General features: G+C 55.3%; 3 protein-coding genes and 1 long non-coding RNA gene across 7 annotated transcripts in view; 2 read left to right on the top strand and 2 right to left on the bottom strand.

The window, feature by feature from the left end:
• Positions 1-9,984, top strand: part of IRAK1 (interleukin 1 receptor associated kinase 1) — a 30,556-nt gene extending 20,572 nt beyond the window's left edge. The window contains exons 11-15 of the mRNA XM_077329702.1: positions 739-807; positions 940-1,158; positions 3,804-4,011; positions 6,437-6,595; positions 9,575-9,984. Of these exons, the coding sequence (XP_077185817.1) occupies positions 739-807; positions 940-1,158; positions 3,804-4,011; positions 6,437-6,595; positions 9,575-9,630 (711 nt within the window). The 3' untranslated portion in view covers positions 9,631-9,984. The remainder of the gene's footprint in view (positions 1-738; positions 808-939; positions 1,159-3,803; positions 4,012-6,436; positions 6,596-9,574) is intronic.
• On the bottom strand, positions 8,950-13,406 carry TMEM187 (transmembrane protein 187). Its single transcript, XM_077329706.1, has one exon. It carries the CDS (start codon positions 12,735-12,737, stop codon positions 11,970-11,972), a length of 768 nt encoding a protein of 255 aa, XP_077185821.1. The 5' UTR covers positions 12,738-13,406; the 3' UTR covers positions 8,950-11,969.
• A 550-nt stretch (positions 13,407-13,956) lies between these two features.
• LOC143833633 (uncharacterized) lies at positions 13,957-19,053 on the bottom strand. Its single transcript, XR_013229674.1, has 2 exons — positions 17,136-19,053; positions 13,957-14,104 (listed from the first exon to the last, which is right to left on the bottom strand). It is a non-coding gene; the product is annotated as an uncharacterized LOC143833633 (long non-coding RNA).
• A 146-nt stretch (positions 19,054-19,199) lies between these two features.
• Positions 19,200-27,896, top strand: part of HCFC1 (host cell factor C1) — a 32,784-nt gene continuing 24,087 nt past the window's right edge. For 3 of the 4 annotated variants that reach the window (XM_077329694.1, XM_077329693.1, XM_077329692.1), the window contains exons 1-7: positions 19,200-19,963; positions 23,279-23,427; positions 24,492-24,652; positions 24,837-25,045; positions 25,171-25,255; positions 26,797-26,903; positions 26,991-27,170. In XM_077329694.1, coding sequence (XP_077185809.1) covers positions 19,744-19,963; positions 23,279-23,427; positions 24,492-24,652; positions 24,837-25,045; positions 25,171-25,255; positions 26,797-26,903; positions 26,991-27,170 — 1,111 coding nt within the window. In that variant the 5' untranslated portion in view covers positions 19,200-19,743. The remainder of the gene's footprint in view (positions 19,964-23,278; positions 23,428-24,491; positions 24,653-24,836; positions 25,046-25,170; positions 25,256-26,796; positions 26,904-26,990; positions 27,171-27,896) is intronic. The other variant, XM_077329695.1, reaches the window with a different exon arrangement.

Raw genomic sequence — 27,896 nt, 5'->3', positions numbered from 1 at the left:
AAAGGCTTCTGATTGGATACTGGGAATGTGACACGCTTGGTGTACAAGCCCTGGCATCTGCAGGCAGGAGGGGATGGGGAGGACCTTGGCCTGAGACCCTGGCTCAGTGGCAGAGGCTCTGCTTGGCAGGCAGAAGGTCCCAGGTTCAATCCCCAGTGGCATCTCCAGTTAGAAGGACCAGGCAGGAGGGGATGGGAAAGGCCTTGGCCTGAGACCCTGGCTCAGTGGCAGAGCCTCTGCTTGGCAGGCAGAAGGCCCCAGGTTCAATCCCCAGTGGCATCTCCAGTTAGAAGACCAGGCAGGAGGGGATAGGAAAGACCTTGGCCTGAGACCCTGGCTCAGGGGCAGAGCCTCTGCTTGGCAGACAGAAGGTCCCAGGTTCAATCCCCGGCATCTCCAGTTAGAAGACCAGGCAGGAGGGGATGGGAAAGACCTTGGCCTGAGACCCTGGCTCAGTGGCAGAGCCTCTGCTTGGCATGCAGGAGGTCCCAGGTTCAATCCCCGGCATCTCCAGTTAAAGTACCAGGCAGGAGGGGATGGGAAAGACCTTGACGTGAGACCCTGGAGATCCACTGCTATTCTGAGCAGACAATATTGTCCTTGAAGGACCAACAGTCTGAATCCATATAAGAGAACTTCTTGCATTCATGTGCCAAATTCCTCTGCTCAGTGGCCGTCTTCTCACTCCCGTGATGCCTGCCATCTTGATCTTCACCCGTCTTTCTCTCCCCACCCAAGGTACTCCTGGAGATCTTGACAGGAAGGCAGCCCATGGAGACGGATCCAGATGGGCGCAGCAAGTATTTGGTGAGGAACTCTCCTTTGCTTCCTCTGGCTTGCCTCTCTCCACGTGCTGCTTGCTCCTTATCCCCTCCGATGCCCTCACCCTGCCCGCCATCTGCTGCTCTTCTGACCTACTTCCCACATCTCTGCCTCCAGAAGGATCTGCCGAACGAAGAAGAGGAGCCGACGGCCCTCCCGCTGTCTGCCGCGACGACGTCCACCTCCTCCCCAGCTCTGCAGCCCGGCAGCCGTCTCCACCAGAGGCACAAGGACCCCAGAGCCGGACCCTGCCCGGAGCAAGTGGCTGCTGCATTAGGGAGGCTGGCCTGCCGTTGCCTTCACCGCCGAGGCAAGCGACGCCCTTCGATGGCCGAGGTAGGGGAAGCGACGGCAGCCCCAGATTGGAAGCAGTTGGGCCGACTGAGCGGGATGGAAGTTCTGCCTGCTTCTGAGGCATTGTGGAGCCAGTGGCTGGCCCCAGCCGCTGGTTCTCCTCTGTCAGACGGTCTCCACTTACATCGATGTCAGCTGGGCATACGGTGGAGGCGAGTGTCAGATCCACACCCAGATTCCCTCTTCTTACAAGCAGGAAGTTGCCTTCTAGTTAATGAGGCCCTTGGTCCATCCAAGTCAGTGGGGTCTACTGCTGTTTAGGCTGGTCCTTCACATCACTTACTGCTTGGTCCATTTAAGATGCCGGGGATTGAACCTGGGACCTTCTGCCTGCCAAGCAGAGGCTCTGCCACTGAGCCAGGGTCTCAGGCCAAGGTCTTTCCCATCCCATCCTGCCTGGTCCTTCTAACTGGAGATGCTGGGGATTGAACCTGGGACCTTCTGCCTGCCCAGCAGAGGCTCTGCCACTGAGCCAGGGTCTCAGGCCAAGGTCTTTCCCATCCCCTCCTGCCTGGTCCTTCTAACTGGAGATGCTGGGGATTGAACCTGGGACCTTCTGCCTGCCCAGCAGAGGCTCTGCCACTGAGCCAGGGTCTCAGGCCAAGGTCTTTCCCATCCCCTCCTGCCTGGTCCTTCTAACTGGAGATGCCGGGGATTGAACCTGGGACCTCCTGCCTGCCAAGCAGAGGCTCTGCCACTGAGCCAGGGTCTCAGGCCAAGGTCTTTCCCATCCCCTCCTGCCTGGTCCTCCTAACTGGAGATGCCGGGGATTGAACCTGGGACCTCCTGCCTGCCAAGCAGAGGCTCTGCCACTGAGCCAGGGTCTCAGGCCAAGGTCTTTCCCATCCCCTCCTGCCTGGTCCTCCTAACTGGAGATGCCGGGGATTGAACCAGGGACCTCCTGCCTGCCAAGCAGAGGCTCTGCCACTGAGCCAGGGTCTCAGGCCAAGGCCTTTCCCATCCCCTCTACCTGGTCCTTCTAACTGGAGATGCCGGGGATTGAACCTGGTACCTTCTGTATGCCAAGCAGAGGCTCTGCCACTGAGCCACTCCGCTGCCCCCCCCCCACCCGTGTGCATGTTATTCACATATTCTTCTGCATAAAACCCTGGGCACTGGTGTTTGCATTCTTTAAACGCACTAACCGTCAACCAGCACTCTGACAGCTTCTGCCTCCTCTCAGCCCAGCCATTTCCTACCAGCTGCACACAGCCGTATCTGTTTTCCAACCGTCTGAGGTTTTATTTTTAAAAAACCCTCCCCACAAGAGATGTTTATAAACGCTGAGTCGATCTTGAAAAGGGTTCCCTCCAGACAGGAATGAGGGGTGTTTCCAAAAGTGTCTTGGTTCCTCTCAGATTTCTTTTGAGAGCTGTTTGTCTGCCTGGAAGATTCCCTGCTTGAAACAGATGGGGGCGCTATAGGGTTCTTTACCCATTTTCTCCCTTGGATCACAACAAGGGTTTAAACCAGGGGTAGTCAAACTGCAGCCCTCCAGAGGTCCATGGAGTACAATTCCCAGGAGCCCCTGCCAGCATTCGCTGGCAGGGGCTCCTGGGAATTGTAGTCCATGGACCTCTGGAGGGCCGCAGTTTGACTACCCCTGGTTTAACAGATCCTGGGCCTCTTTGCAGTGGTGTATCTGCCCTGTCCCTGGCAATGTTTAGAATTTGGGAATGGGTGAAGGGTTTCTAAAGTGAGGACTGGGGGCTGTGAACTGTGATCAAGGTGCAACCCTGGTTATTATAACCTAGAAGGGAGGCCCCCAACGAAGCCAAGGATGGCCAGACTGTGGCTCTCCAGATGTCCATGGTCTACAATTCATGGGGGCTCATGGGAATTGTAGTCCATGGATGTCCGGAGAGCCGCTCTTTGGCCATCCCTGTTCTACAGAGTCAGGTGATGGCAGACCACCTATGGATATCTAGCGCCCGATCTCAGAAGCTGAGCAGAGTCGGCCTTGGTTAGTACTTGAACAGAAGACCACCAAGGAAGGTTTCCTATGGAGAGTCAAGCAGTGGCCAACCACCTCGGTTTAGTTCATGACTTGACTTCCGGGGGTTGGGCTGCAGCTAGGCCTGGCCTGGACTCAGAGGGGAGGCGCCTAGGGGGGGGCAGGCAACAGCAAAAAAGCCCAGGGAATCTCTGTGGCCTTCGCTAGCCCAAGGACATCAGATCTCAGAAGACAAGCAGGATTGACCCTTGTCAGTACGTGGACAGGAGACGCTCAAGAAAGCCCAAGGTTGCTATGCAGAGGCAAGTCGTAGCAAACCCCCTGTCTTATGTCGATCTTGAACAGGCTAGCCTGTTCATGTCAGATCTCAGATACCAAGCAGGGTCCGCCCTGGTTAGCACTTGAGCGCACTTAACCGCCCTGGTTAGCCCTGGTTAGCACTTGATGAAGCCCAGGGTTGCTTCGCAGAGGCAGGCCTTGGCCAGCTACCTCTGCACACCTCTTGCCTTGGGAACCCCACGAGGGCTCGCCATAAGTGGGCTGTGACTCGACTGCTCATTGTACTCCTCACCCCCACCCCGGGCCCTGCTGGGGACCCCCTGTGGCCTCCCACTGTCTCAGGCCAGGCGAGCAGAGGACTCAGTTCTCCCCCCCACACTCCTGTTCCTCGCAGGTCTACCAGGAGCTGGAGCAGCTGCAGCTGACCTTGTCCAGGGAAGCAGCCGCCCCTTTTCTGCTGCCGGGACCCCCCCGCGCCCCCCAGGAAAGCTCCTACCCCTCCCGGCCGCACAACCAGCCCGAAGAGAGCGACGAGAGCCTGGACTCGGAGCTGCAGAGCCACGGAGGCCTGTCCCGAGAGCGAGTCGTGCTCCGCCCCCCAGGTGAGACTTGCTTTTGCCGCTTCTGCAGCCCCCTCCCAAAGACACAAGGCTTGCTAACACCAATTAGTACAAAGAGGAGGCAGCGCTAATTAGCAGATTACAGCTATGGTCATTTTGTTGTTCAGTCGGGATATATTTATATTTATATTTATATTTATATTTATATTTATATTTATATTTATATTTATATTTATATTTATATTTATATTTATATTTATATTTATATTTATATTTATATTTATATTTATATTTATATTTATATTTATATTTATATTTATATTTATATTTATATTTATATTTATATTTATATTTATATTTATATTTATATTTATATTTATATTTATATTTATATTTATATTTATTTCCATGTAAGTTATATAATGTTCAGTGTAAACCGCCCAGAGCTGCAAAGAAATGGGCGGTATAGAAATCTAATCTAATCTAATCTAATCTAATCTAATCTAATCTAATCTAATCTAATCTAATCTAATCTAATCTTATAATATAATATAATATAATATAATATAATATAATATAATATAATATAATATAATATAATATAATATAATATAATATAATATAATATAATATAATATAATATAATATAATATAATATAATATAATATAATATAATATAATATAATATAATATAATATAATATAATATAATATAATATAATATAATATAAATATAATATAAATATAATATAATATAAATATAATATAAATATAATATAAATATAAATATAAATATAAATATAAATATAATATAAATATAATATAATATAAATATAATATAAATATAATATAAATAACATTTATTTATTCGATTTCTATACCGCTGCTTGCCGTAGCCTCGCAGCGGTTTACACATAAAATTCTAAACCCCAATAAAATCCCCGTCAAAATCAGAATGGCGACCATAAAATCAGAATGGCGACCATAATCTCTCGCAATCCCTCCTTGTTCAGGATGGGGCCCTCGATCTAATCTAATGTAATGAGAGCTGGGGCCGAGACGAATTTGGGAACCAGCTGGAGAACCCCTCCCCTGGGACTCTGCCCCGGCCTTAACCGTACGGATACAAAATGATGCCAGAATCCGTGCCGCCCATCATCAAGAAACCAGGCTGGGCTGTTCCTTTGCCCGCCTGGGATTGCCCCTGCATCAGCGAGACAGCCCGGAGTAGCGGCTAGAGCTGACCCTATATGGTCATATCACCCAATAAACGTTTATCAATTCTAAAACATTTATATACAATTAATTCACTCCCACCCATTCAGGAAACCCTTCCAGGGCCGTCAAGCAACCCCAGGGTTTCACAAAACCCTGGCTGAGCAAGCCTGGTCCAAGCAAACCGTTAATCCCCCAGGGCTACGACATTCCAGCGAGGGAACGAGACGCCATCACAGCCGTGATCCATTCACCAGCTCAGCCGAGCCTCGCCCAGTGGCCCCGTGGAATCTCTGAGGCTGCTACATTCTGCGGAATGCCGCAGAAAAAGGAACAGATGTTAACCTCTGCTGACAGCCCATTGGACAGCACTGAGACATTTAAGAATGTCCGAAATTGCTTTGGCCGATCAGCCTGGAGGCAGGGAGCGTGGGCACACACAGCCAGTTTGGTGTAGTGGTTAGGAGTGCGAGTTTCTAATCTGGCATGCCGGGTTCGATTCTGCGCTCCCCCACATGCAGCCAGCTGGGTGACCTTGGGCTTGTCACAGCACTGATAAAACTGTTCTGACCGAGCAGGAATATCAGGGCTCTCTCAGCCTCACCCACCTCACAGGGTGTCTGTTGTGGGGAGAGGAAAGGGGAGGTGAATGTAAGTCACGTTGAGCTTCCTTTGGGTAGAGAAAAGCGGCATATAAGAACCAACTCTTCTTCCAGTAATCTCAGGGCTCTCTCAGCCTCTCCTCCCTCACAGGGTGCCTGTTGTGGGGAGAGGAAAGGGAAGGCGACTGTGAGCCTCCTTCGGGTAAAGAAAAGTGGCATATAAGAACCAATTCTTCTTCTTCTTCAGCAAGAATGAAGCTTGTTAAAAACATGCCTACAATAGGGGGTGCTTGCTTCTGCTTTGTGTGTGTGTGTGTTTGCGTAGCAACCCTGGACTTCCTTGGGGGTCCCCCACCCAAATACTAGAGATGTTCTGCGGTGCTTGGTCACTGCCTCCCCCCGTGTTACAGCCCTGGACTTCTTTGGTGGTCTCCTGCCCCAAAAGCAGCCAGACCCTTAGCTGAGCGTCCGAGGCCTGATGTGCTTCGTGCGGCCTGGGCCGTTCAGTCGTGAGCCTGTAAAAGCACGGCTACCCAGAATGCTTCTTTCCAAGGCCAGTGATTCTACCCAGCCCGTGATTCCCTGTTCTGCTCGGACGATTCTGTGCCGTCTGCCTTGCTCGGTCGCTCAGAGCTGCTGCTTTCTCTGCAGGCGATGCTGCCCCTCAGATCATCATCAACCCGGCACGGAAGCGCTTGATGGATCGGCTGGCACTCTACGCCGGAGGGGCCCTCGACAGCGTGGCTGTACTTTCCTCCCTCTCCTTAGGGGAAGGGAACTGCCCGCTGCAGCCGCTGCAGATGGAGAGCGGTGAGAGACGGTCTTCAGAATGGCCCTGATGGAGTAGGACAGGAGTCCCCAGGGAGGTGCCCACGGGACAGCTCGGGGTCGTGGTCAGGAGTGCGGACTTCTAATCTGGCGAGCCGGGTTGGATTCCGCGCCCCCCTACATGCAGCCAGCTGGGTGATCTTGGGGTAGTCACAGCCCTGGTAGAGCTGTTCTGATTAAGCAGTAACATCAGGGCTCTCTCAGCCTTCTAAGACCTGAAGAGAAGCCATGTTGGGTCAGGCCAGTCGCCCATCCAGCCCAGCTCTCTGTGTCCCACAGTGGCCAAAACCCAGCGACCATCAGGAGGTCCCCAGCAGGGCCTGAACTCCAGAAGGCCTCCCGCCATGGCCCCCCAAGCACCAAGGAGACAGAGCATCTCTGCCCCAGACATAAGAACATAAGAGAAGCCATGATGGATCAGGCCAGTGGCCCCTCCAGTCCAACATTCAGTGACCAAAAACCAGGGGCCATCAGGAGGCCCACCAGTGGAGCCAGAACTCTAGAGGCCCTCCCACTGTGGCCCCCCAAGCAACAAGAAGACAAGAGCATCCCTACCTCATAGAATCATGGAGTTAGAAGGGACCTCCAGGGTCATCTAGTCCAACCCCCCTGCAGAAATTCACAACTACCTGCTCCCACTCACAATGACCCCAATTTCTTGCCCAGATGATGCCCCGCCAAAACCCTTAAAAACCAGTGGGCACGCCAAGCACCAACACCATCCTTTCTGCCCACCCACTCACCATCTGGCTACGTTCACAGAATGAGCATTTCTGTCAGATGGCTCTCCAGCCTCTGCTTAAAAACTTCCAAAGATGGAGAACCCACCACCTCCTGAGGAAGCCTTTTCCACTGAGGAACCACTCTGACTGTCAGGAACTGCTTCCGGATGTTTAGCAAGGGAGTCCAGCGGCACCTAGAAGACTAACCCAATCCATTGGAGGGAAGAGCTTCTGTGAGTCGCTGCTCACATTTTCGGATTCAGTGACTCACTGAAGCTTAAAATTTGGTTAGTCCTTAATGGACTCTTTTCCATATCAGCATTGATTTGGAGCAAACTTGGATGAAGTGAACGGGGATGTTGGCCTTTGGTGACAGAATGGTGGTTTTCATATTCCAAATTTATGTGTGGGTGTGGATTCTTAACACACTCTTCTAGAAAGAAGCAGGTATCTTGCAACATCTGAATTTTTCTGTCTGAAGTGCCTGCAACTCGATTTTTGCCCTACCCGTAGTTGGAATTGAATAAGGTCTTATTCTGGCTACGAGAGATAATAGTTATCTAAACTGGCAAACTGCTACAAGAAAACAGCCCACCCCTGAATCAAACAGATGGATGTGCAGTCGTGTTTGAAAAGAACATATATTCCTTATAAATGAAAAGTCGGAGACATGCATAAAATCTGAAATACAGAGAAAGCAAATTAAACCTAAGATGACATCTGAGGTAGCCAAATAGAGTTCAAAACATCCTTAAGGATCATAGGTGCCAAATTTACAATCAGGTGTGGTTTTTAAAAGTCTGATCCTGCCTTGAGCAGGGGGTGTGGACTAGATGGCTTGCATGGCCCCTTCCCACTCTAGGATTCTGTGAGTCCAGTTCAGCAGTGGAATCAACAGTGTGAGGAGGTGGGGAGCTCCCCCTCAAGCAGCGGCTGGACAGATACTTATCCTGAATGCTTGAGGTTGATCCTGCACTGAGCATGGGGTGGGACTAGATGGCATCTATGGCCCCTTCCCACTCTAGGATTCTAGGAGTCTAGTTCAGCAGTGGGATGGGCTGCCTCAGGAGGTGGGGAGCTCCCCCTCACTGACTGTCTTCCAGCAGTAGCTGGACAGATCCTTCTCCTGGATGCTGGAGGCTGATCCTGCACTGAGCAGGGGGTGGAACTAGATAGCCTGCTTGGCCCCTTCCCACTCTAGGATTCTATATTCCTTCTGTGTGCATTCCCACATGCAGCCTGTGAAACTCACTGACACTAGAGAGGATTTATCAGACTAAAAAAAACCCTCCATATCCGGGAGATAAGCTAAATTTGAGTGCAGGGTGCCTTAGAGGCCAACAATATTTTCGGGGGCTCTTGGGAGTCAAAGATCCCTTAGTCAGATGCAGGTTGGAATAGATAGAAGCACTGGTGATTTCCATTCCAGCTAGTATCTGATGAAGGGGGCTTAAGGATCACCTCAGCAAAGTTGTCCGTGAGGCAACTGCTCTGGTGTGAAGAGCCAGTCCCCTTTTGACTTTGGGTGGGAGAGACCCTCTTCCCTTGGCGGCGTAAACGTGCTGGAAGGCCTCCAGCCACAGGAGGAGGTCTGAAACCGGCAGCTCAGCTCAATCTGCACTGCTGCCCTTTATTTATTTATATTTGTATACCGCCACTCCTAGCAAGCTGGCTCGTGGCGGTTCACATCATCATATAAAATATTCCATAAAATTTCCAGATATTTCGACATTCCCAAACACAATAAAATCCTCCTAAAATCGTACCCCTTACAAAACCCCTACAACAACAATACAATTGGTGTTTAAACAATTAAGGATCAATAATCAAGATGGCAGTAGTAACAACCAGTTCTTCCCAAGGATCGGTAAGGTTGTAGCAACACAGGTGGAAGACGGTCAGGGATAATGTCCCAGGCACAAGAGGAGGGAGATGACCCGATCCTATACTCTAGGGCAGGGGTAGTCAACCTGCGGCCCTCCAGATGTCCATGGACTACAATTCCCATGAGCCCCTGCCAGCATTTCTGAGCCTGTGGTCACCTTTCGAATCCTGACATAGCATGGGGGGGAAGGGGGCAGCCACAAAATGGCTGCCGCCAGAGGTTCCAGCACTGTGCGTTCCTGTCTCAAGTCCACTGTGTCTCGTTTGAACTCTGGGTGTTCACAGCACTGTGGGAAAGGGCAGGATGGGACAGGACAGGAAAAGGATAAAACTCCCTCTCTTTCTCTCTCTCCAGAGGGTCCTCCAAGGCCTTTTCGTGAGCCTGAAGAGAGCGACGAGTTCGAGGCTTGAAGCAGATGAACAGAAACGGAAGGAATAAAGTTCTCATGGTGCAAGTGGCACTTTTCCGACTCTGGAGACCGCATCCTCTTTTAGGAGTCTGGGCCAGGCATTCCTGAGCTGGCACAGCAGGCTTCGTCGAGCTGGCACCCTTGGCACACCGCTGCTTCCGGCGGGGCCTCTGATCAGACCGGCGGCACAACGCAGACCAGCTGATCGGCGGTGGCCAAGACTAGATTCTCCTGGGGAGAGGGTGGGTGTGGTGTTCCTGAGGGTAATCTTACAACCTTCTTCACGCAGTCTCCTCACTACATATTCCTCTTTCTCGGATGGGTAGAAGAAATAAACTATTTTATATATTTGTAACCTGCCTGGGGGGTGACTTGCTGCTAGCCATTAACAACCCTGGGTTTTTTTTTAATAGTTATAAAGGTGATTGGGGTCCAGTCAGCCGGCCTTTCCTGTCTGTTGGGTTAAGAACACAAGAGCATCAGAAGAGCCCTGCTGGACCAGACCAGACCAGACCAGCAGCCAGCCAGCTCCTCCAGAGGGCCAACAACAGGGCAGAGAGGCCGCAGCCTTCAGAAGAACACCAGAAGAGCCCTGCTGGGTCAGACCAGGGATCCATCCAGTCCAGCCTCCTGTCCCACACAGGGGCCAGCCAGTTCCTCTGGAGGGACAACAACAAGGCAGAGAGGCTGAGGCCTTCCTAAGAACATCAGAAGAGCCCTGCTGGGTCAGACTGGGAGGGTCCATCCAGTCCGGCCTCCCGTCTCACCCGGGGCCAGCCTGTTCCTCTGGAGGGCCAGCAACAGGGCAGGGAGGCCGAGGCCTTCCTAAGAACATCAGAAGAGCCCTGCTGGGTCAGGCCAGGGGTCCATCCAGTGCAGCCTCCTGTGTCACCCAGGGGCCAGCCAGTTCCTCTGGAGTTCCAGCAAGAGGGCATAGGGGCCAAGGCCTGCGCTCCGTGAAGCTACCTAATATTTTAAGGCTGTGTATTCACATGGCTGTCGTTACATTTCTAAAGTTTATTTTAAAATATACTTTCCCTCCCCACGCTGTCCGAGTGGCTTGCAACACAACGGAAGAGAGTGGATATTCATACCCTGGTTTCCTCTGTCCCAAAGAGGCTTCCCAGCGCCTTCCCCTTCCTCTCCCCACGACAAGGCTTTTGTGGGGTTGGTGGGACTGAGAGAATTTGGACAGAACTTAGGGCTGGCCCACTGGCACCCAGGTGGCTTACTGGGGGGGAAGGATGGGGGAATCGAGCCGGTTTTCCATCATAGAGCCTGCCACCTGTGACCCCCACACCAGGCGAAAAGAATGACCCAGAAGTTAAAGGGACAAGGCTGAAGTTCCACAAGGCACCACGGGTGGCTGAACGTTAGCAGAGTTGAGGCTCAGTGGAAGAGCCTCTGCAGAAACTCCCCAATTCAATCCCAGACAACTCCAGTTAAAGACGAGGTAGGAGGTGGCGTGAGGGAATTTGGAGAACCGCTGGCAGGCTGAGAAACGAGACAGGCCCTGATGAATCATCCTCTGATTTCGTAGAAGGCAGCTTCATGTGTTGGGAAAGGGCTGTGCCTCAGGGGCAGAGCCTCTGCTTGGCAGGCAGAAGGTCCCAGGTTCAATCCCCGGCATCTCCAGTTAGAAGGACCAGGCAGGAGGGGATGGGGAAGACCTTGGCCTGAGACCCTGGCTCAGTGGCAGAGCCTCTGCTTGGCAGGCAGAAGGTCCCAGGTTCAATCCCCGGCATCTCCAGTTAAAGGACCAGGCAGGAGGGGATGGGGAAGGGCTTGGCCTGAGACCCTGGCTCAGTGGCAGAGCCTCTGCTTGGCAGGCAGGAGGTCCCAGGTTCAATCCCCGGCATCTCCAGTTAGAAGGACCAGGCAGGAGGGGATGGGGAAGACCTTGGCCTGAGACCCTAGCTCAGTGGCAGAGCATCTGCTTGGCAGGCAGAAGGTCCCAGGTTCAATCCCCGGGATCTCCAGTTAGAAGGACCAGGCAGGAGGGGATGGGGAAGAGGAAGACCTTGGCCTGAGACCCTGGCTCAGTGGCAGAGCCTCTGCTTGGCAGGCAGAAGGTCCCCGGTTCAATCCCCAGCGGCATCTCCTCCAGTTAGAAGGACCAAGCAGGAGGGGATGGGAAATACCTTGGTCTGAGACCCTGGCATCTCCAGCTCAAAACTCTAGGGCGGTGAAGGGAAAGACCCCTGGGAAGCGGCCTTGATGAACCAAGGGTCTGATTCAGTCCAAGGCAGATTCATGCTCCTGTTCCACTCGGGTTCGAGAACGATATTTTCTAGAGTGTTGAAGGGTGAGCGGAGTAACAGTCTCTTCCTTTGGGCCTTTTCACCGGGATCGGAGGGTGCCCAGCCGGACGCAGAAGAGGAAAGCACAGTGGAACTGCAGGATGTCACAGATCTTGGACCAAAAGTGGCCGGAGAGTCGGCGGAAGGGGGCCCACCGTGCCAGCTCCTGATCCCACAGCTTGAGGCACACGAAGCCCAGGCAAGAGGCCACGCCTAGCCCCACGATGCCCGCCGACGTGGCATCGCCCTGACGCCTCTGCGCCCGGAATACTTTCCAAAGCACTACCAAGATATGCCCGCCCAAAGCCAGCTCAAACCCCTGGGGGTGAAGCAAGGCCAAGCCGTAACTGGCCAGCGAGGCCGCTTCCATCGCCAGGAAAGTGCCCGGCCGCCACCCGCGCTCCAGGAAATGGCACCAGACGGCCGCCCAAGCGAAAATCAACAGGGTCAGCCACTGGTCTAAGACGGCCGCCCGGTGGGACTGGGTCCCCAGGCGGAGCCATTGCACGGGCCCGTAGAGCAGGGCCATCAGGGCAAAGGTCTCCTGCAGGTAGCGTGCCCGCCCTCTTCGGCTGCCGGACGGAGAGCGGCAGTGCCAGTGCCAGCCCAGGAGGACGTAGCCCACATTGACCAAAGAGTTGGCAGGCATGGCTACCGGGACGGGCCACCCTGGCACGGTGGGTTCGGCGTAGTGCTCGTAGCCCACGTCTGTGTGAACGCCGTCAAAGGCCCCTGAGGCCACGGCAGCTATGCAGACCGCCAGGCCTAAAACCACGTGCCACACCGGGGATCCCACGTCGACTTTCATATCTGGTCCTGAGCTGGACGGCCCCGGCTGCTCCTTTGAGAGGAGACCACGAGGAAAGGCCAGGGCCGGCAGGCAACGCCCAACCACCTCTGAACGTCTCCGTCCTGCTCTGGATGGCCCCGGCCAGCCCTCCCTTGTGTCACGTAGGCAGCTAAGCAGGCCCGGCTCTGGGGACCACCGGAGAAGTCAAGGCCCGCCGCGCGAAGGCAGAAGACGGAAACCACCGTCTGGATGGCTGGGCCGGTCTCGTAAGATCTCCGAAGCAGAGGGTCGGTCCCGGTTAGTGTTTGGACGGGACACCACCTGGGGAGGGCCAAGGCTGTTCTCCGGAGTCAGGCAGCGGCCAACCCCCTCCGTTCCCTCTCGCCTGGCAGACCCTACAGCTTGATGCGCTTCTGTCCAACACCGCCAGGTGAGCCTCAGGGTCTGCTCCCCGGCGATGGTGTAGTAGAGGCTGAGGCAGGCGAGGAGGCCGGGAACAAGGAAGAGATCTCCCACCTGCGGTTTCCTTTCCGGCCAGGTGCGCGTGAAGCCTCCCCTGCTGCCGCCCACCTCTCTGCCCTCCCCCCCTTTCCCTCTCCCACCGCAGCGGACTTTGAACCTGCCTCCAAGGGCAGCCCCGGCCTATTTCCTAGGCAGCTGCCCAAGCCACGCCGCTTCCGGGGTCTGCCGTTATGCAACAGCTGCAGGGGCGGGATTGGGTGCTGGTGACATCACTGGCTGGGGCTGGGCGGGATGCCTTTCCTCCCCCAGATCTGGTGTTTGGTAACCATGGCAATCGCGGGTGGGGGGGGGAGGCGCAGGGTGGTTTCCCTGGCTGGGGGATTTCAGAGCCGTCATTGCCGCTCGCCGGGCCGTTAAGATGTTAAGATCCAGTTTTTCCAAAAACAACAATTTCTGCAACCGGGTGCCCACAGCCGAATTATTCCAGGAGGGCTCCTTAATGCAAGTAACAGAGGTGCCCTGGAGGAAAGGATTCACAGAGCGACTGGGATGTGGGTCTCCAGGCTCCTCCATTTTGCTTGCTGAATCCCGATCGTGACGGGGAATTTTTTAATCCTTTAACGCAGGCTTTCTCCACCAGAGTTTTGTGAATGACTGGGGTTTCTTGAAGAGCCTAGGAGCGTTTCCCGAATGGCTCATAGAATCCTAGAGTTGGAAGGGACCTCCAGGGTCATCTAGTCCAGCCCCCTGCATAATGCAAGACACTCACAACTACTGGGAGTTAATTAATTTTTAATAGATAGTCAACGTGTCAAGACTTCGGCTTTGCTTCCATTGTTGGCTTCTGGCCGATTTTCTGGCCTTGCTCGCTGAACGCCACGCCAGTCCAAAGCAGCAGAACAATGTTCAGAGTCCAGTGGCACCTTTGGAACGAACAAAGATTCATAGAGGGGATAAATTGTCATATAAGTGCCAGAAAGCATATAAACAAAACATTGTTGGTCTTGAAGGTAGATTAAAAGACACAATGGTACAGAAGGGGAAAAAATCTTGATTGTACAATCCCACACATTTCATAAACTCCTAGAGTGGGAAGGAGCCACAAAGGCCATGTAGTCCCACCCCCTGCTCAGTGCAGGATCAGCCTCCAGCATCCAGGAGAAGGATCTGTCCAGCTGCTGCTTGAAGACGGCCAGTGAGGGGGAACTCCCCACCTCCTTAGGCAGCCCCTTCCACGGCTGAACTAGACTCCTAGAATCCTAGAGTGGGAAGGGGCCATGCAGGCCATCTAGTCCCACCCCCTGCTCAGTGCAGGATCAGCCTCCAGCATCCAGGAGAAGGATCTGTCCAGCCGCTGCCTGAAGACGGACAGTGAGGGGGAGCTCCCCACCTCCTTAGGCAGCCCCTTCCACGGCTGAACTAGACTCCTAGAATCCTAGAGTGGGAAGGGGCCATGCAGGCCATCTAGTCCCACCCCCTGCTCAGTGCAGGATCAGCCTCCAGCATCCAGGAGAAGGATCTGTCCAGCCGCTGCCTGAAGACGGACAGTGAGGGGGAGTTCCCCACCTCCTTAGGCAGCCCCTTCCACTGCTGAACTAGACTCCTAGAATCCTAGAGTGGGAAGGGGCCATGCAGGCCATCTAGTCCCACCCCCTGCTCAGTGCAGGATCAGCCTCCAGCATCCAGGAGAAGGATCTGTCCAGCCGCTGCTTGAAGACTGCCAGTGAGGGGGAGCTCCCCACCTCCTTAGGCAGCCCATCCCACTGCTGAACTTGACTCCTAGAATCCTAGAGTGGGAAGGGGCCATGCAGGCCATCCAGTCCCACCCCCTGCTCAGTGCAGGATCAGCCTCAAGCATCCAGGAGAAGGATCTGTCCAGCCGCTGCCTGAAGACGGACAGTGAGGGGGAGCTCCCCACCTCCTTAGGCAGCCCCTTCCACGGCTGAACTAGACTCCTAGAATCCTAGAGTGGGAAGGGGCCATGCAGGCCATCTAGTCCCACCCCCTGCTCAGTGCAGGATCAGCCTCCAGCATCCAGGAGAAGGATCTGTCCAGCCGCTGCTTGAAGACTGCCAGTGAGGGGGAGCTCCCCACCTCCTTAGGCAGCCCCTTCCACTGCTGAATTAGACTCCTAGAATCCTAGAGTGGGAAGGGGCCATGCAGGCCATCCAGTCCCACCCCCTGCTCAGTGCAGGATCAGCCTCAAGCATCCAGGAGAAGGATCTGTCCAGCCGCTGCCTGAAGACGGACAGTGAGGGGGAGCTCCCCACCTCCTTAGGCAGCCCCTTCCACGGCTGAACTAGACTCCTAGAATCCTAGAGTGGGAAGGGGCCATGCAGGCCATCTAGTCCCACCCCCTGCTCAGTGCAGGATCAGCCTCCAGCATCCAGGAGAAGGATCTGTCCAGCCGCTGCTTGAAGACTGCCAGTGAGGGGGAGCTCCCCACCTCCTTAGGCAGCCCCTTCCACTGCTGAATTAGACTCCTAGAATCCTAGAGTGGGAAGGGGCCATGCAGGCCATCCAGTCCCACCCCCTGCTCAGTGCAGGATCAGCCTCAAGCATCCAGGAGAAGGATCTGTCCAGCCGCTGCCTGAAGACGGACAGTGAGGGGGAGCTCCCCACCTCCTTAGGCAGCCCCTTCCACTGCTGAACTAGACTCCTAGAATCCTAGAGTGGGAAGGGGCCATGGAGGCCATCCAGTCCCACCCCCTGCTCAGTGCAGGATCAGCCTCAAGCATCCAGGAGAAGGATCTGTCCGGCCGCTGCTTGAAGACCGCCAGTGAGGGGGAGCTCCCCACCTCCTTAGGCAGCTCATTCCATGGCTGAACTACTCTGTGGACACCCCCCCCCGATATCTAGCCAATATTATTCTACATAACGAAGTTTAAACCCATTACTGTGGGTCGTCTCCACTGCTGCCAACAGGAACCTTTCCCTGCCCTCCGCCAGCTGCACAGCTGCAGGTTTGAGGGTGGCTTGCAACCGACCTACACCCCCACACAAGGGGTGACAGGAAACCCACAAGCGTTACTGCAGCTGTGGTGGGATGGCAGCCTCACAGAACCACAGGTGGGCTTGAACAGTAGGACCTGTTTGCAGCTTGCAAACGTTTCAAGGGTTTGCCTTCCCAGCTGCTTTTGCTGACCCCTTAGGCTTCAAGCTTCAGAGATCAGTTCTCCTGGAGAAAAGGGCTGCTTGGGAGGGGGACTCTGTGGCCTTGGACCCCACTGAGGGTCAGGGATGCCAGCCTCCAGGTGGGGCCTGGGGATCCCCTGGAATTCCAGCTCCTCTCTACACTGCAGAGCTCAGTTCCCCTGGAGGAAAGGGCTGCTTTGGAAATTGGGATGGGACTTTAGCATTGTAGCCTGCTACAATCGTTATGTAAGTGAAGAAGTTAACACCTTTAGCATCAGCAGCTGTGTTACTTAGTGTCAGACTATCCTCTGGAAGACCCTGTTTTGGCATAATGTTGGGTGGGTAACCTGTAGCTAGCCAGTGGCTTTGCAGAGTCGTCATGTGGCTAAAACCGGGAAAGGTACCAATGCATGCTACCATAAATTTCTTCCAGAATCACAGAATAACAGAGTTGGAAGGGGCCTCCTGGGTCATCTAGTCTGACCTGCAGCACTAGGCAGGACACTCACAACCCTCTCGCTCATCCACTGTCACCCCCTTGAACCTTAACAGAATCAGAAAGCACACAATGAGCACTTGACAGCATCACCCCCCCCCTTACATTTTAGGTGCGCCAATTTCCAGGTGGGGCCTGGGGATGTTGCAGATGTACAACTCATCTCTAGAACATAAGGACCAGTTCCCCCAGTGGAAACGGCCATTTCAGAGGGCAGCGTTTATGGTAATCCTCAATAATCCCCTGCCTTAAATCGCCCCCCTTTGCAAGTATGAGCCCCAAACCTCCTTAATATCAGAGCGCTGAGTTGGCAACCTGCTTACAAGGTGATCTAGGGCTGGCACGTTGGGAAATTCCTTAAGATCTGGGGGAGGGGGTGAAGCCCGGGGGAGAGTGAGCACAGATCGCCCCCTCCACCCAGTAATTTCCTCTAGGCGGGACGTGATTTCTGCATGCTGGAGATGAGTTGCAACGTGAGGCGTGCAGTGCAATGTTTAAAAAAACCAAGCATGACGCCGAAAGGTCTCTGCCCCGCAGGATTGCACAATCCAAACTGCAGGGGGTTCTTCTGGGAGGAGGAAAGCCCAATTGCAAGCGCGAGCCTTTTGTTTCTTGTCGCGCAACCCGCTTCCCGCCCTGCCAAGCCCCGCTGCAAAGCGGCCGACGAGGGACAAAAGTAATCAGCGGGAATCGGAGGGGCCCCGCCCATCATGGCGGCAGCTGCGTTCCAGTCACATCCGGGCCCTCTTCTGCGGCAGGGCTGGCGAGGCGAGTGTGTCTACGCCTGCGCACTAGGAGGACAACCTTTGCGCCGGGCTGGCGGGTGAAATAAGGCTGGCTTCGCATCGGACGGTGCGCGGGAAGGGTATTAATTCGCACATGTTCCGCTGAAGGCGCGTCAGCTTCTAAGGAAAACGCGCCGTTGGAGTTCTTTTAAAATCTCCTCCGGCGCTGTAGCCTAGCAACCAAACATTCAAAGGCGCCATCTTGAGGAGGAGTCCTTTTCGGAAGGGGGGACGCCATCTTGAGGGACGCTTGCATTGTCCCTCCTCCCCCCGCCCGAGCCTTTTCCGGCGCCATCTTGGGAAAAGAATAACTCGCTCGCCCCATAAGGGCTCACGCGGCCCGCCATCTTTTGTTCCCGCCTTCAACATCCGGGTAGTTTCGTACGTTGGGCGCCATCTTAGCTGCCTCTGGCTCCGGATGATGCGCGCCATCTTGGATCCATTTTAAGCGCCAAACGGCAGCGAACTGGGGCTATCGCCATTTTGGTTGCTCGTCAGGGCACGAAGTCTTTCAAAAGCGAGCGGTCCACCATTTTGAACATCCGGGACTAGAGGTCTCCAGCCATGTTCAGTCCGGCTTGAGGAGCGAGCTACATCCGGGGACTGAAACGTTTCAGACACTGAAGCGGAAGCCATGTTGAGGCGTCGGTTTCGCCCATCCGGGCTTTCTCAGAAGCGGCCATCTTGGATGTGGAGGGCCGCAGGAGCACATACGGGCACCATTGAAACCGCCATATTGAGGAACGCCGACTTGAATCCGGGCATTTGAAAAAAGACGCCATTTTGGCCCTTTGTGGAAGGGGGAGGGGAGGAGAAACAGTCACATCCGGGGATTTCGAGGCGCCATCTTTCTTTTTGTATGTTTGTGGCCGGGATGGGAGGGTGGGTGGATCCAAGATGGCGGCTTCCAGGAAAGCATGAAACACCAACTGTTGCTCTTTCGCACCGCTGTGGAGCCCCCAAATTAAAGCGATTTAGTCCCTGTCAGGCCTTGAAACACATTCAGTTGGGAACCGGGAAAACGAACCCAATTTAATTATGAGTGACTTTGCGCGGGACGAGGCGCTCCTTCTGAAAGAGGCGCAGCGGGCTTCGGTCCGCCATAGAGGCGCCCCTTGCCGAAGCCTAGAGAAGCCGGGCGTGAGGCAAGGGAGCTTTATCAAAGATGGCGGCGCCCATCCGGCCGCCTCACACGGAGTGCGCCTGTGGCTGCCGCGGGAAGGACATGGGTAGCGCCTCCTCCCGAAGACGGGTGGCCGCTCCGATTCTGGGCCAGGCCGATTGGAAGGGGCGCGTGGGCCGGGACAGGGGGCGGGGCTTGCGCTTCCAAGATGGCGGCGCCCACCTCACACTCCCGCCGGGAGCCTTTGCCAGAGCGCGTAACTTGATTTCCTGAGGTAAACCAAGCATAAAACTCAATAAAGAGCCTCTCGCTCCTCGTCTCCGCGCTTGTTTTACGCCTCGGCGCGGGGGAGGAGGGCGGAGCCTCAAGATGGCGGTCCCCTCCTGGCCCCGCCCGGCCCCAAGATGGCGGCGCCCGTGTGGGAGGGGTTCCGTACAGAGGCCCTTGGCCCCGCCCCTCCGCCGCCGCCGCCGAGGAAGAGAGACTCCTCACAGGCGCAAGATGGCGGCTCCCAGGGCGGCGTGAAGGCGCCTGGAGCCCCGCAGCTTGCCCGTCGGTGCCGTACAGCCGGCGCGAAACCAGCGTCCCGCCTCGCGCGCCGCCCCGTCCGGGAGAGCGCGGGCCGAGGGCAGGCCGGGCGGGCGGAGGGGAGCGGGCGGGCGGGCGTCGCGGGGGGGAGGCGGCTTCTCCCTCCCTCCCTTCCTCCCTGCGGCCGCCATTTTCCGTCCGGGCAACACAAGATGGCGGCTCCCAGGGCCGGGCGCTGAGCGGGGGGCGGCGGAGGGCCCGGCGGCGCGGGGGGGAGGAGGAGCCACTGCCCCGAGCGGGGAGCCCAGGGGGCGCCTCGGGGGGGTCGCGCCCCCCACACCCGCCTCTCGCCGCCCCCAAACCCCTCGCGAGCCCGCGCGCCCCTCAGGCGGCGGCCCCCCCCTTGCGCCCCTCGCCCCTCCGCGCTGAAGCGGCCCCCGAGGGGACCCGCCCGCCCCGGCCCCGCGCACCTTGAGGGCGCCTTCCCCGCCCCCCATGGCGGCCGCCCCCGCCCTGGCCCCTCTCGGGGGGCCCCCAACCGGCGCCCCCGCCGCCGCCGCCCTGCTGCAGCCCCGCTGGAAGCGCGTGGTGGGCTGGTCGGGCCCCGTGCCCCGTCCCCGCCATGGGCACCGCGCCGTGGCCATCAAGGAGCTCATCGTGGTCTTCGGAGGGGGCAACGAGGGCATCGTGGACGAGCTGCACGTCTACAACACAGGTGAGACGCCCCATGGGGGGCAGCAGGACCCTCCTTGCCCTGGCGTGGGGCTGCCGGGCAGGGATGCACGGTCCGGCGCCATCCCTGGGTCCAGAGAGTCAGCCTCGGCCCCAGAGGAAGCGGCCGGCATCGGGGAGGCGGAAAGTGGCGGAAAAAACACAACCTCCGGAGAGAGCCGAGTTCTGGTCCGCCTTGCCTCTTCCTTGCCTTCTGGGCGTGATCACTTGACATGTGCCAGGGATGCCCGCTTGGAGCCTGCCCGCCTGCCTGCCTGGCTGCTCCGTTAGCGGGCGATCCCGAGGCGCATCGCTGCCCGGAGGGGCTCATTGGTGCAGAAGCGGGAGGGAAGGAGGGGTCGGGGCTGGAGCCCACCTTGGGGAGGGTGTCCACCAAAGGTTTATGTCGGGATTCTCTTTTGGGGGGGGGGGGGATTGGGAGCATATTTTAATAGGATTATCTTGTGGCAGCTTCCAGGAGCCCCGTTGGCGGTCGCGAGGGGGCCGGCTACTTTGCTGGAAAAAGACAAAATTCCGGAGATCTGCCGCCGCGCGTAAGGCTTAGACGGCTGAGCAGGGCACCCTGAGGACACGGCAGCGCTGGCGAGGGAATGTCTAGCTCCTACTCTCTGCCCACTGGTTTCTCCTCTCTCCTCTTGGCGCCTGCGGCCCTGTTTCCCTCCTGCGCTCATGTGGCAGGTAGCCGGGTGCAGGCAGGCAGGCAGGCGTGGAGGAGCTTCGCCTCCCTCCCCAAGGGCTTGGCGCGTAAAATTCAACTTTCAAATGCTGCAGCTTTTAACTCCTCGCTGCCCGGGCTAGCTCAGCCACTCGGAACACAACCGTGCCGTGCTTACGAAAGCGCTGTGGGTGGGGAGCAGACACTGGAACATTCCACCCTGCGTGTAATCGGGAGGGATCCGAGACCCCTCTGCCACCGAGATAGAAAACCGCTTGCCCCTCATCTTGCTGATTCCTTTTGGAAACGAACCAAAGTGGTTCAGAACCGTGGACTGATATTTTTCTTTTTTGCCTTGCTTACCGACAGAAAGGGCCAAGCTTTTTGGCCGTTGTGTATGCAAATACCACCCAAGATTGTCTGTGCTTGGTCCATTTGGGTAGGGGGGGGGAATGAGGTGGAGTCTGTGCTGGGTCTTCCTGGGTGTATTCACGGGCACAGCACGAAGGAGGGGAGGGAGCAGGTGGGCTCAGCTAGCAGGATCGGCTGTTGTTCCTGAAATTCGCTCCCCGGAGACTGCAACCTGTGGGGATACATGAGCAGCCCTTGATTTTTGTAGAGGAAGGTTATAAAACGGATAAGGTTCCTGGTTTTCTCATGACCACGGGCTTTCTGGCGCAGTTCACCTGCCAGGGTTTAGGTTTGGGGTTGCCAGATCATACACAAGGAGCCTTGGCTGACCCTGCCTGTTGCTTCGGAGGCAAAAAGCACTATTCTCTGTGCATACTTGTAAATAGAGAGGCTGGCTCCGGGCGGGTGCTAAATTCAGGGGAACGCAAGCGATTCGCAAGACGGGCAGCCCTCTTTAGTCCCGAAAGACCAGCAAACCGGCTTGCCTTCCCTTCTGCACAAACTGTTTCCTTGCCTCATCACGTATTCTGTTCCCACGGTTTAGTTTACGTAGGTTTCCGAGTCTGGAAAACACGGTGCGGGCTCAGTTTGTTTTTAAAAGTGTCTTTTGGAGTCAGGCAGATTTTCATACTGCCAGTGCGGTGGTCTTGTATGAAAGAAAGTGATGTTTGATTTAAGTGTCGTGTCGGACCCTGCGTGGAATCCTCTTCCTTGGGGTAGGCGGAACGGTGGGGGGAGTGATTAAATTCAGTGACTCGTGGAAACTCCTCCCCTGCCACAAATATTGTAAGTCTTTTAAGGCAAGGGTAGTCAACCTGTGGCCCTCCAGATGTCCATGGACTACAATTCCCATGAGCCCCTGCCAGCATTCGCTGGCAGGGGCTCATGGGAATTGTAGTCCATGGACATCTGGAGGGCCACAGGTTGACTACCCCTGTTTTAAGGTTCTTCTGGACTCTGTCTCTTCTTTACTGCTTCAGACGGACAAACACAGGTCCCCCATCTTGATCTATTTTGCCTAAGTGAGACAAGGCATATGATCGGGCCTATAATATTTTTGAGCCTGGTTATTCAAATGGGGGGGGTAGACTTAAAGGGATGCAAAAGTAAGAATGACTTGCGCTAGGTCCCTTGGTATCCAGAGAATTCCCAAATGCAGCGTGAGCCTTGGGGAAACAAAGGAAAGGATTTTTCTTAACCAAAGAACCCAGAATCGCTTTAATCAGTCTGCACTAAGTCATGGTTTTGAGAATCTCTTTCTCCCCCCCCCCCTCTTGTATGGAGGTATAACGGGCATTGTGCTTCTCCCCTCTAAAACTGGGATTGGCCGTTTCTTTCCTCCTCTCGTCCTCCTGTGCTGATAGCCCCTGAAAAGCAGCCCCTGCAGCCAGGAAACGAGCAAATCAGCTTTCAAACATCTTACTGGAGGCATTCACCCAGGAAAGAAGGCTTTTGCGGTGAAGGGCCAACCCCACCCGGGTCAGCACCCTTTTCCGTGAGCTGTCTGCTGCTGTCTTTTCCTAGACTTCCTGGGCTCTTTCAGACCTCTTGGTGACGGGCCAGGTGTGGAGGGTGGCCAGGAGTGAGGGGTGCAACCTGGGCAGATCCCAGCGATAAGAGTGTGGCGTGAAGCCGTGCGCTGGGTTTGCAAATTTAGCACACGTGGGAGGAAGCCTCGAGGTTTTCTTCAGCCTGGAGTAACCGGAGCCAAGCGGGAGGGCTGGGTCCTAGCTTCCTGATTGGCAGCTGCCACCTCTCTCTGTTTTCCCTGATAGCTTGCTTCCTCCGCTGTGCTCTCTGTGAACAGTTCTCCCACCCCGTGCCGCAGCCCGGCAGGAACATTCTTCTCTCCGTCCCCCCTGTCTTCCCTTGACTCTCCCAGCCCAGGGGTTTTCGATAAGAGTCTCACATGCTTGATCCCCTGGAGAGGCTTGAGGTCTTAGCCGTTACCATGCTCTCTGAGGCTGTGTTGTTCCGGAGCACCGGGGAGACCAGACCGCAGCAGGCTGGCTGATGCGAGTGACGACTGTTTCCCCTCGTCCCCCAAACGGGGTTGCTGCTGCCGTCAGTGCAGCGCTGCAAGGGAAAGCCCCTCGGCTTGACAAGCTCTCCGTTGCTGGCTTTGGTGGCTCTACAATTCGGTGTATTGTGGGCCGCAGGTACGCCCCACCTGAAGCCCCGTTGGGCAGAACTGCGCGCCGCCTTTGTGACTTCCCTCCGCTTGTCTTCCAGCGACAAACCAGTGGTTCATCCCGGCCGTGCGGGGAGACATCCCCCCTGGTTGTGCAGCCTATGGGTTTGTTTGCGACGGGACCCGCTTGCTGGTGTTTGGCGGGATGGTGGAGTACGGCAAGTACAGCAACGACCTCTACGAACTTCAGGTGAGCGCTGGGCGGGTTCTCACCTTGCTGGGCGGAAAGTGGTGGGAGGGGACAGCAGAATGCAGGCATTGTTACTACCTCACAGCGCTCTGTGCAGAGCGTCCAACTTCAGGGATCGTGTCAGAGGGTCGCCATATTGGTCCGCAGTAGAACAGCGAGATTTGGAGACCAGAAAACTGGAGGTGTGGTGTGGTGTGAGCTTTTGCAAAGGCCGAGCTCTGTTTATCCGTTGCTAGGAGGAATGGAGATTCCCCGAGTTCTCATTTCCCAGGCCGGAAGACGAGAGGGCACTGCAGAGAGGAGTCAAGATGCAGAGGTGTACTGCAAAATGTCACGAGCATTCTCCCCACCTTTAATTAAGCCGATTAACCTTTTGGGTTGTGCCTCTGCATCCTGAGTCCCTTTCTTTGCGACGACCCTTTCATCTTCAGAGTGGGATATAAGGACTCCAGGATCCCCATTCCTGCTTGTATCTAATGAAGCGAGCGCTGCCTCTCAAAAGCTCATTTCCCCCAAAATATGTTGGTTCTCAAGGTGCTACTGGCTACAGAGAGCCAGTATGGTGTCGTGGTTAGGAGTGCGGACTTCTAATCTGGCATGCCGGGTTCGATTCTGCGCTCCCCCACATGCAGCCAGCTGGGTGACCTTGGGCTCGCCACGGCACTGATAAAACTGTTCTGACCGGGCAGTGATATCAGGGCTCTCTCAGCCTCACCCACCCCACAGGGTGTCTGTTGTGGGGAGAGGAATGGGAAGGCGACTGTAAGCCGCTTTGAGCCTCCTTCGGGTAGGGAAAAGCGGCATATAAGAACCAACTCTTCTTCTACTGGACTCAAATCTAGCTCAGCTGCTGGGAATTTCTGCCTGTGTCCCTTTCTCCTCTGTTCCGGCTACTTCAGGGGTGGCCAGACCCTGGCTCTCCATGCACTCGCAGGGGCTCATGGGAATTGTAGTCCATAGCCTTCCGGAGAGCCGCACTCTGGCCACCTCTGCATTACTTATATGTGGAATGCATCGGTCTCTAAATCTGGCTTTATTCACTTGTCTAAACCATGCCCATTCAGGCCAGCCGCTGGGAGTGGAAAAGACTCAAAGCCAAGACTCCCAAGAACGGGCCTCCACCCTGCCCACGCCTCGGCCACAGCTTCTCCTTGGTGGGCAACAAGTGCTACCTGTTTGGGGGACTGGCCAATGACAGCGAAGACCCCAAGAACAACATTCCCAGGTTCGTGTCTTTCTCCACACCACGGGCAAGTCCTTTGGACGGCGACTTCTCAGTCCTGCCCGGTGGCTGCTCAACAAAACAACGAGGGGGAGCTACATGTAAATAGATGACTGTGGCGGTGTCAGCTAAAAGGCAAGTAGCTCCTGGCCCGGCTTTCAGGACCTTCTCCTCTGTTCCCCTGCAGATACCTGAATGACCTGTACATCTTGGAGCTGCGTCCGGGGACTGGTGTGGTGGCCTGGGACATCCCGATCACGTACGGGGTGCTGCCTCCCCCCCGGGAGTCCCACACCGCTGTGGTGTACACAGAAAAGGACAACAAAAAATCCAAGCTGGTCATCTACGGGGGCATGAGTGGCTGTCGTCTGGGTGACCTGTGGACGCTGGACATTGGTAAGGGCCTGGCTCTAGCAGCTCCTCAAAAACTGCTCCAGAGATTCCTGGAGAAGAACGGGGTTGGAAGTTGGCTGGTGCTGTGACTCCTTTTGCACATTTATCTCTCCCCCCCCCCCCTCCAGATTCTTTGACGTGGAATAAACCCACACTGAGTGGAGTAGCTCCTCTTCCACGCAGCCTGCATTCGGCCACGACCATCGGGAACAAGTAAGCCCTACCGCTCCTCACCTTGACTCCCTCCTTCAGTCGGCGCTACCTGTCCCTTATTTGGTTTTTTTTATTCTCAAGAGGCTCAGGCTGCATACACTAGGCTCACATCCTCCACATCAGGGGTAGTCAAGCTGTGGTCCTCCAGATGTCCATGGACTACAGTTCCCATGAGCCCCTGCCAGCGTTGCTGGCAGGGGCTCATGGGAATTGTAGTCCATGGACATCTGGAGGACCACAGGTTGACCACCCCTGCTCCACATCACCCTGACAACAGCCCTGCAGGGTAGGTCGCTACTGGAGGGTGGGGTGGGACTGCCAGTGACAGTGATGCTCCCAAGAACGGTGTTTCTGTGGTGTGACAAAGGCTTTTGCCAGCCTCTACTGCACCTTCTCACTCATATCCCCCTAACCGATGGCCCAAGCTAGGCCGGTCTTGTCAAATCTCGGAAGCTTGGGAGACCTCCAAAATTGCTGCGCTGAGGCAGGCAATGGCCAAGTGCCTCGGTTTGCCTCTGTCCTGACCCGGATGGCCCAGACTAATTCGATCTTGTTAGATCTCAGAGGTTAAGTAAGGTCTGCCACGGTTGGTAGTCGGCGGGGAGACCTCCAGGTTTGTTACACAGATTTAGGGAATGGGAAACCACCTCTGTTTGCCTCTTGCCATGAAAACCTTACGGGGTTTGTGTGTCGGCTGCAGCTTGGGAGCACTTGACCTGCCCAGTGCCGCTGTCTGTCATTTTCCCCTTTGTTTTGTTTTCTCGATTTTATTTCAAACAAGTATTTATTTATATTTAGTTATATTTATTGATTACATTCATTGACCGCCAGTCCCAGATCTACTGGTTTGTGGCGGTTAACAACAAATAAAAACTTTAAAAGCTATAAAAATAACAGTAAAAGATTGGCCACTTTTTGATCTTGCAGAAACTGCAGGCGGATTACAGTGGAAGTTAAAAAATATAGAATGAAATATGTAAAGACTATGAGTTAAAATCAGTTACTTGCTATTATGGATGGCAATTGCCCAGGGCAGGGATTCTCGACCTGGGGTCCGTGGACTCCTGGGTGTCTGCGGGAGTTCTGAGGGGGGTCCGTGGGAGCTCTGAAGTGGTGTGATATGGGGAGTCCGGGCTATTTTCTCACTTCTCTTCTTTCTGGTCTACGTGAGGCAGAACTGTCATAGTAGTAGTAAAGATGGGGGGAGGGAGAGCAAAAGGAGGGAAATGATGTCACTTCCGGGGGTGTAGCAAGAGATGTGGACCCCTGGCATCACTTCTGGGGCTCCTCAAAGTCTCAAAAATTATTTCATGGGTTTCTCCACGCTCAAAAGGTTGAAAAAGGCCAGCCTAGGGTCACATCCTGGGTCCCAATACAGTTCTTTCCTACTTTGCCGTTTCATTAACCCTGCATGCCATAAGCCCAAGTAGGCCAGTTAGCCACATGGTCAAGTGGCAATTTGAACCCAGGTCTTCCTGATCTGAGATCCTGCCCACCACGTCTTCCTGCCTTCTGTTCTCATTCTTCTGTTCCCTTGGCAGGATGTATGTGTTTGGGGGCTGGGTGCCGCTCGTCATGGACGACGTGAAAGTGGCCACGCATGAAAAAGAATGGAAATGCACAAACACCCTGGCATGCCTGAACCTAGGTATGTGAAGGGAGAGCGAAGGGGCACCATCTAAAGCCGCCTCCCACCCACACCCATTCTGTCTGACTCCTTTGTCTTTGCCTGCAGACTCCATGGCTTGGGAGCCCATTCTGATGGACACGCTGGAGGATAACATCCCCCGGGCGCGAGCCGGCCACTGCGCCGTGGCCATCAACACACGCTTGTACATCTGGAGCGGGCGGGACGGCTACCGCAAGGCGTGGAACAACCAGGTCTGCTGCAAGGATCTCTGGTACCTGGAGACAGGTGAGAGAGTGGGGGGGAGCCCCTGGGACGGAGGTGGGCATAAAAATACGGAGGGCTTCCAGACCAATTCATACAGGTGGAAGGCGCATCCGGTACAGGCCTTCCTGGTAAGGCCACAGGTCGAAGAACCCCTCAGCTTGAGCCAGTGCTTCTCAACCTCCCTAATTCCACAACCCTTTAATGCAATTCCTCATAGAATCATAGAGTTGGAAGTGGCCATACAGGCCATCTAGTCCAACCCGCTGCTCAACGCAGGATCAGCTCTAAGCATCCTAAAGCATGTGGAGGTGACCCCAACCCTAAAATTATGCAAGGGTTCTTTCACAGAAATTAAACCGAAACTGACCCGTGGCATGAAGATCCCTTGTTCATGGTTGTATATCAGTTGTTTTTTTTCTGGGGTTTCTCAGTTCAGTTCTGCCTCTTGTCCCACCCTGCCCATCTTGCTCTTTTCCGCAGTTCCAGACAGATGAACGCTCTATCTTGATCCACCCCGCAAGGCTGTTGTGTCAGTGGCACCCCCCCCCCCCCCGGCCAAGCTGCTTGCCCTACTCCGACCCCTGTGAAAGGGTTGTTCGACCCCCAAAGGGTTCCTGACCCCCAGCTTGAGAACCATTGGCTTAAGCTTTCTACCCCAGAGGTGGAGGGGAAGGGGAACTGCTCCCGGCTTGTGGGAAGCGGGTTTAGTTGAGCCTTCCGAATGGCACAGAGGGTTTGTATCAAACA

The sequence above is a fragment of the Paroedura picta genome, chromosome 3 (genome assembly GCF_049243985.1).
Source record: "Paroedura picta isolate Pp20150507F chromosome 3, Ppicta_v3.0, whole genome shotgun sequence".
NCBI classification, from domain to species: domain Eukaryota; kingdom Metazoa; phylum Chordata; class Lepidosauria; order Squamata; family Gekkonidae; genus Paroedura; species Paroedura picta.
The sequence above is the reverse complement of the archived record's forward strand: the minus strand, read 5'-3'. Positions and strand labels throughout refer to the sequence as shown.

What these genes read in the sequence shown, in the direction of transcription:
- TMEM187 (XM_077329706.1), bottom strand. Translation starts at nt 12,737, where the DNA reads ATGAAAGTCGACGTGGGATCCCCGGTGTGGCACGTGGTTTTAGGCCTG.